This window comes from Nilaparvata lugens, chromosome 5 (genome assembly GCF_014356525.2).
Source record: "Nilaparvata lugens isolate BPH chromosome 5, ASM1435652v1, whole genome shotgun sequence".
Taxonomy (NCBI): Eukaryota; Metazoa; Arthropoda; class Insecta; order Hemiptera; family Delphacidae; genus Nilaparvata; species Nilaparvata lugens.
Window position 1 is genome coordinate 30251009 of NC_052508.1, and position 8995 is coordinate 30260003.

At 33.3% G+C, this 8995-nt stretch overlaps 1 protein-coding gene across 6 annotated transcripts in view; it reads left to right on the plus strand.

Annotated features, from left to right (window-relative positions):
• LOC111044434 (phospholipase A1) overlaps positions 1-5160 on the plus strand; it is a 42848-nt gene extending 37688 nt beyond the window's left edge. For 4 of the 6 annotated variants that reach the window (XM_039428132.1, XM_039428134.1, XM_039428133.1 and 1 more), the window contains 3 exons: positions 2311-2499; positions 3535-3694; positions 4575-5157. In XM_039428132.1, coding sequence (XP_039284066.1) covers positions 2311-2499; positions 3535-3694; positions 4575-4638 — 413 coding nt within the window. In that variant the 3' untranslated portion in view covers positions 4639-5157. Of the gene's footprint in view, positions 1-2310; positions 2500-3534; positions 3695-4574 lie in introns of all 6 variants that reach the window. The other 2 variants (XR_005571310.1, XM_039428131.1) reach the window with 2 other exon arrangements.
• The last annotated feature ends 3835 nt before the right edge of the window (positions 5161-8995 follow it).

Below are 8995 nucleotides of genomic sequence, written 5' to 3' on the forward strand. Positions count from 1 at the left end.
TGGCAAACACCAAGGTTTTAGCTCCAATCATAATCAACAAAAACTCATCCATTGTCATCACATTGAGGCTGCCTAAAAAGCAGTTGTTAGGTCATGTCAGACGCCCTGAAATTGATCAGTTGCGACCTGAAAACTCTGACACCATACCTGAGCCAGCCAGGACACTCGATATTATTTTTATTTATCACATTGAGATTTCGCACCATGATATAAGCTCATTAGATCATATTATTCTATGAGAACCACCCATTTTTTGATGCACTTAATTTACTGGAGAGGCGCGCATAAGGACACCTCAAGGATCAAAATTTTGAACAATCATCACTTTTTACACACACTGATCAGTTCTCATTGTATCACAGCTCATTCTTCTCGGCTCGTCAAGGCGGGCGTGTAATTTAACCAGTATTTCAATATACGGTACAAAGAAATATCCAATAATTTTTATATTCAGAGCTATGTATCTCGGTGACCCGTTATTATAAAAAACTTGATCTTAAATTTTAGAATAGAATCTCCTCTTTTAGTTGCTGTAAACGATTCATGGAAGAATAAGATCGTAATGTAAGATTCGATCGTTGAAAAAATCAAGAAATCGAAGATACTTTACTCATATTAACGGTCTAGGCAGTGGTATGATAGGAAACAGTGATTAAAGATGAATTTTAGGCAACTGAGCTTGTAGAGGATGGAATTGTCTACAATTTTGAATCAATCATGAGTTCCTAAGATTTATCAACTCATTTTAGAGACTCTCTATTAACAGAAAAATCGCGAATAAAATGAAAAACTAAAATCGCCATTTTTAAAATCGGCTGTAACTTTGTAATGGTAGTGAAATCGTAAGTATTCTTCAATGTAGTGGAAAGAGGATATACTATCCCACATCCTTACTAGATTTTGAAATTTTATCCCAAGTATTTCACAAGATACGCAGCTTTGAAAATGGAAATTTTTTGTGAATTGAAATTTGTGAAGAGAAATTTTCAATTTTTCGAAGGAATTTTCCTTATGATGCATGATTTTGAACCGCCTTGACGAGTCGAGAAGAATGAGTTATGGTACAATGAGATCTGATCAGTGAGTCAAAAGTTATGATTGTTCAAAATTTGGATTCTTGAGGTGTCCTTATTCCGTATGCGTGCCTCTCCACTAAATTAAGTGCATCTAACGGGCGATTCTCATTGAACATGATCTAATGAACATAATTATATCATGGTGCGAAATCTCAATGTGTTGACAATGGAGTTATTGCTGATGATGATTGAAGCTAAAACTTGGGTGTTTTCCAAAATACAAGGATAATGGAGCTTACATTGTTGCAGCTCTATAATTGTTGTCAGGTGTACCTGGAAATCTAAATGCGAAAAAGCGCTATAACTGGTCTCAAATTGTAGAGCACAGAGGGATTTTGACTTATACATTTAAATGGTAACAATCGGAAAATATTGTTGATAAAACTAAAATTCATCAAAATTGATTTTTACTTAAAATTTTACTCTTATTGAAAATTGTAGCTCTGTACTCATTGAAGATACATATAGTTTCAAATGATCTCATTTTATTGGGAATTCCATAATCTAAATAGAAGGCCAGATCCAAGCGCCAATGTATATACAGTGACTGGACTAACAAACTACTGTAGTTGCAGAAATAAGTCATGAGTGACCTTGGCATTTGGTGAACAAATTCAAAAGTCTAATTAATATAAAAAATAAAGCTCTCAAATGCTGTTTTTAAATTGAAAACTTCAACAATTTTCCGGGTGGGGGTTTTGAACGGGGGGGGGGGGTTCCATCACAACACAAAATCGCCCCTCCCCAGATCAGGGTCCTGGATCCGCGCCTGTTTCTCTCTGGATGCAGACGAACATCGACAAAAATGGGCACTGTTCTCGAACCGTAGCACTCGAGTACCTCTACTCCGCCACAAAAGTTCCAGTGGTCAGGTGGAAAAATTTCAGTGAGAGGCCAGGGGTTAAAACTAAATCCTTGGCCTCCAGGGAAGACTTTTTCACTCAAACCAGCTATGCTGATCTGTAAAATATACTTATAGGTGATGTTCAATATTATTATTGTGCTTTTTGAACTTTTTTAATGACTGTTGATATCTCTGCCAGTTGTCTAATTTGATTTATTGGACTAGGTACAGATAGCAAAATAATAGATAAATACAGTGCAGTTATGTTTGAATCTAGCTAAGCTTAGTGTAGAATCTAAAATATTGTAGAACAGAAAGTACCTACTGAGGAAGGTTGAATACCACTTTTCCAATGCTTGCTATATGGTTTAATTTTTCTATTTTACACAGGTCTTGATTGTGCCAACCCTGGGTTTGAAACTTTAAGAATTTCGCAACCAATGGGTAGAGGAGATGCCACTTATTTTGATGCCATTCATACTTGTAGCGGGTTACTTGGAATGAGTAAATCAATAGGAGACTTTGACTTTAGGTGTAATAAAGGGAAGCATCCTCAACCAGGGTGTAAAATTATGGATGGTCTGTATACATAACTGTATTAACACTATTAACAGCTATAATTGATAGTTAGTTATCTATTTGATTCTTGAAGTAGAATCATGGGCGCCCATAATAATACATTTTTCAGGGGGGGGGGGGTCAAGCCTAAATCTGGGAGTGTATTCACGTTTTTTATTATCATCCATTTATTTATTTATCCAGAATAAGTTCAAATTAAAATTGGTTGAGATACTTTGAAACAAGTATTTGTATGAACACTGATTGTACAGTATTTCAAGCCTACATTTTAACATATATTTTAGAGACTTATTTCATGAGATTTAGGTTGAAGAATCATACTCAGCCTACAGGTGACAAAATTAAATCACGGTATTGTACAATGGAAAGTGAAGAATATAAATTATTTTATATTTAATTTTTTTCACTTGAAAACATTCTTTTTAAACCATGGTCATTTCCAATATACGTGAATAACCAAATACAACATTAACTCTTTATCCCTTTGTGATTTATGGTAGGAAATAGGTCAAAACAAAACAGTGAGAAGCAGTGGAGATAGCAATTATTTAGCACTCAAAACATCAGATTTATCAGCGAAACTTGGCATAGCTGAGCGGTGGGAATCAATTCCGTAAACAAGAGTAGCTTATTGAGAGAGAACAAGAAAATAATATAATTGTTACAGGGCACACAGTTTTTTGAATTCAATGTACTTGAGGAAAATTTGTATTCTATTTTGAAAAATCTTGAAATCGTTGACGGAAACGTAAATAGAACCATGAGGGATAAGGCTAGATTAATATTATATTGATTTTATTTAATATTACTTTCTAGTCATTTCAAACTCCGGCTCCGTTTAGGTAACACTTTAATGGAAGATCAAGTCCAAGCGATTGTAGTGTGTGCAGTAATCAAATTGATTAGTCAATTCCACAAATAAATGATTACCTACAATTTCATGAAGCCCTGTAGAAATAAATGAGAAATAATTGTAACTCAATTCCTTTAAAAAGTATTGAATTAACAATAATTATAACTATCATGATGATTCAGTTACATGCAGCCATCAAAAATCCTGCTATTACTTCAAAGAAAGCATTATGGAAGGAGAAAAGGCTTTTAAGGCACACTTATGCGATTCGAAGAAGGACTTCGAGAATGGAAATTGTGATTATAATCCGACTGCCCATATGGGAGAGCATCTCAAATTAAAGTAAGTGCTAATTATTATTAAGATAAGTATAACATTCTCAGTGATATTGATTCTATTTCGCTGACTTGAATTAGGATAAAACCGGCCTTATTCTTGGAATGAGATTAAGGCCCGGTTGCACAAAAGCCTGTAAAATTTTAATCACGATTAGGCCTAAATGCCACTTCAATCAAAGAGAAGACTTCTCTGATTGGTTCTCGTAGCATTTAGGGCTGGTTTCCGGGCTCGGGATTTAGTCAAGTTCTCGATTTTGAACATTTGGAGTCAGAAAATTATAGCTTTCCGAAACAGGGCGTAGTCGTAGTCACGTTTAAATTAAATTTTGAAAAAGTAGAAAATTGAACACAAAATAAAATAAAGATAAAATAGTGTAAAGTTTCAGCTATTTTGAATTATGTAGGAATGTTTCATCTCGTCAAGGAAAAATGTTTCCAATATTATAGAAATGAGAAGATAAAAATTTATTTTGCTGCAACTATTTCCTGCGACTACGCCCGTTTTGGAAAGCCAATTTTCTGACTCCAGCTGTTTAAAGTCTAGAGCTCACTTAAATCCCGAGCTTGGAGACCGGCCCTAAATCATGATTAAAATTTAACAGGCTTTTTTGCAACCGGGCTTTAGCTTCATAATATTTCGCTAAAGATAGATGTCCAAACATTATCCAAACTTATTTTACAGTTTACAATAATATTCCATGTGTTCATTTTCCTACTTACCTCAAGGTAATATTTTGGAATAAATATCTATGAATGAAGTAGATAATAATAAATAAAATTATTCTTTGAAATATTAACAAATGCTCTCTAGTGGAACTATATTTTTTCACATACCCTATCATTTAATACCAAAATTCATTTAATATTTATTTTTTCTGTTATAGTGATTCAGTACCTGGCGATTACTACTTGGAGACAAAATCAGACTCGCCTTATACATTGAGTTGATCAAGCTTTAATAATACTTGTAGCACTAGCAGTAACCGTTAGTGAATAACAGTAAAGTAACATAGTGATTACTATTATTTGTTGGAATAATACATTGTATTGTATGAGGGATTGAGAGGTATTTCATATTCATTATTACATAAAATGTCGATAACTTTGATGCAAGTTCTGTTATTAGTTGAGACGGTTTCAAATAGCATTCAAGGTTCATGGAACCTTGATACAATGAACCTTCAAGCACTCAATAGCTTGAAGGTTCATTGTATCAACGTTATCGTCATGTCATGAGTTGCATAAGTGATAATGATAACATTTCTCCCAATCCACCATACAATGCATGATACTATTTCAACAAATATAACAGTACTCACTACTTCTTGTGTATCTTCACGATAGATAAATAACGTAATTCCTAAGAATATATGTAATATTGGTACAAGATCAAGTTGTATCTTGAAGGAATGACGTTCAACTATTTCATGTTACTGTTTAATGTGTTCACAGTAAAATTGTTTCTTATCAGTTCTGTTGTTATTTCAATAACCCACCAACATATTGCTCGATAGCAGATTTATTTCACATCTAAAAAGAGAGAATAGAAATTCCTATAATTTTTAACGCCCATTTTTACAAACCTATGCTATTAATAAGGCCGAAACTAGTTGTTCTTTCAAAATATTTTAAATAAAGGGTTCTTCATGTTCTTATATGTTTTTTTTTTTTTTTGGTTATTTGTGCAACTAGTGCGCAAATAAGTGACACTTTGCTGCACCGAAAGAAACGTTTATGCACGAGCCGTAGGCGAGAGCGGAATAATGGTTTCTTGAGTGCAGCAAAGGAACTTTGCGCACATATTTCACATTAAATTTTTCCTACAGTTACCATTGAATATAAAAAATAGGTAATTAAAGGTAAAAATGTCTCATAATTCAACAACTTTTTTGAGTGTTATATTGTGGCACTTGAATTGCTGATAATGAAGTATTTCAATCATTACACACAGAAATGTTCAGAAGTTAATGGAAATGACAATAGATGTAATATTTCAGAGTTATACAAGTGGAGTCAATTATTTTTATCTCATCTACAAAAAATCATAAAATAGTACTTTAATGAAGATTATAATAACAAAATAATATGATTGATGTTAGAAAATAATTCTTTTCTACATAGGTATGAAATAATATAGTTTTACTCATTTCGCTTTAGATCTAGTATTTACAGGGTTTTCTAACTTACCTTTTTCGGGGAGTAAAAGTGGAATTCAAATATTCTTCTTTCTTGTATGTTCATTGTTTTTCTTCAATTATTAGTCAATTTTATAAGCTACCGCTGCTGCCTACTATTGTGTCTCACTTCCACAATCACATTCAACACTATCCACATCAATTTTTTACTTTCCTTGCCCTATTACCATAGGTAAGAAAAGTATTGCATTTCGCTTTCCGAAAAAAATATAATTAAGGTACCCCAATTTCTAAATTTCTATACGTTTTAAAGTCTCCTGAGTCCAAAAGAGTGGTTTTTGGGTATTGGTCTGTGTGTGTGTGTGTGTATATGTGCGTCTGTGTACACGATATCTCATCTCCCAATCAACAGAATGACTTGAAATTTGGAACTTAAGGTCCTTACACTATAAGGATCCGACATGAACAATTTCGATCAAATGCAATTCAAGATGGCGGCTAAAATGGTGAAAATGTTGTCATAAACAGGGTTTTTCGCAATTTTCTCGAAAATGGTTCCAACGATTTTGATCAAATTCATAGCCTACCTAAAATAGTCATTGTTAAGCTCTATCAACTGCCACAAGTCCCATATCTGTAAAAATTTCAGGAGCTCCGCCTCATCTATGCAAAGTTTGATTTTAGATTCCCAATTATCAGGCTTGATTGATTGATTGAGTACTTTATTTATGTAGATTACAATATATACTGGCTTATACACTTGTATACAATAGCTTACAATACAACAAAGTTATAGATGAATTTACATAATATAGACTAAGAAAATAACTATTGAACTGTATATTATATGAAAAAGCAATTTGTAATATAATAACTATAGATAGTAATCATATTGTTATGCATCTACATAAATGGCGGAGCTTTGGACATATCAATGTCCATTCTTTGGGAAGAATATTAAAAATATCCTCCCCACTAACTCTCTACCAAAACGTTAATTTCGTTATTTAAACTAAGGATTTATTTATTAATGGAAATATTGTAAAAGTTTTAATCAATATGAATATTGAAGAGAAAAAAAACAGAAAATTGATAAAGTAAAATAATTATATAGGTAGATAAGATCAAATAATTGATTAATAAAATGAAGTAGGCTGAAAGTAGATCAGGGTTATCAAATTTTAGTAATATACTAAAGTATTTTAGTATATACTAGCAGTATGCAGTGGATAATTGAAATAACATGAGTTTATATATATATATATATATATATATATATATATATACAATTCGTTCTATAACATGGTTTAAAGGTTTATATTGGTGGAATGGGTGAGGGATGGTTGTCATGTGATCGTTCTAGGGCCGGACAGTTTCAGTCATTTGTTCCAAAATATGTTTTTTTAAAGTCAGGTTGAAGCTCGCTCGGCTCTCGATAGACCTGATAGAAACAGGAAGTGTATTCCATGCACGACAGGCACTGACTAAGAAGGATTTTGTGAAAATAGTAGTTCGATGATTGGGTATCCTTAAAGTACTTTCTCCGGTTCTAGTATTTGAAGCATCTATCCTCCTACCTTCAGAGACAAATTTGAAATCATCTTTAAAATAGTTCGGATTACCGTATTTCAAGATATCTCTAACAAGCTTGACTATTCGAAAAAGCCTCTGATCGGGAAGCTTCAATGTTGAACTAGCAATGTGGGCTGGGGTGATATGATCATGGCGTTGGAGAGAGTAGACGAAACGTAGACAATAATTTTGGCAACGCTGTAGTTTATCATTCAGAGTGACTTGCATATCATTAAGAACAGAATTACAATACATTAAATGTGGGAAGATGAGAGATTGAACCAATAATAATTTAATGTTTCTAGGGAGGATATCGTGCATTTTCTTCAATGCATGCATGGCTGAGAATACCTTTTTACAAGTTTTGTTCACTTGTTCTGACCAGTCAAGAGTATTATTCATAATAATGTCTAAATTTTTAACTGAGCTACAGTAAGGAATGTCATTACCGTCTACACTAACTTTGTGAATCGATTCAAGGTCAATATTGTTTATAAGACGAGAATATCCAATTATAATGGGTTGTGTTTTGATGGGATTAAGCTTAAGGCCATTTTTCTTTGTCCATTCCACTATCGAATTGATATCTTGATTCATTATTCCAACTGTTTCATTAATTTTTGTTATGGGACAGCTTAAATAGATTTGAAGGTCGTCTGCATAAGTATGGAAACTGGAGAATTTGATAATGGAAGAAAGGTCATTAGCATACAAAGTGAAGAGGAGAGGGCCTAAAATTGAACCTTGTGGTACTCCATGCATAACGTTTTTCCAAGTTGACTTTTTGTCACCGACAGATACACATTGTTTCCTACCTAATAGATAGGATTTAAACCAAACTAACGAGTTGTGACTGAAACCAAGAATAGCCAACTTATTCAGAAGGACTGTATGATCAACAGTATCGAATGCTTTAGAAAAATCAAATAGGGTGAGGATGGTGCATTTTCTTTGGTCCATAGCTAACCTTATATCATCAGTGACACGAAGCAGAGCTGTCTCAGTTGAATAGAATTTTCTAAAGCCTGATTGAAAGTTATGAAGCTTACTATTGTTGTCTAGAAATTTTACAACTTGAGCATGAATGAGTCTTTCTAGCACTTTGGACAATGCAGGTAAAATACTGATTGATCTAAAATCCTCAACTTTATTGGGTGATGGAACTTTATTTAGAGGGCGAACCAGAGCAAACTTCCAGTTTTCAGGGAAAATGCCTTCTTCAAGTGACTTGTTGAAAATGTATGTAATGGTTGGTAAAACAGCAAATAACATCTTCTTGATAAATTTAATAGGAATTTTGTCTACACCCGTAGCATTACTATGAATACGTTGAATTGCTCTGAAAGTGTCTTCTTCTGAGATTGGATGGAAATGAAATTGATCAGTGATTGGTAAATCTAAGTTTGTAACCTGCTCTTCAAGATCATCTATATGATTAGCAATGACAACTTCGTCGCGTTGGTTAGAGTGTGAAACGAAATGGTCATTTATATTATTCAATGGTAAGTCAATTTGTGGATTCGATTTCTGTTTGCCAAGCCCGAATTCTTTTATTCCCTGCCAAAGTGATTTAGAGTCTTGTCTATTGTTTGTCATAA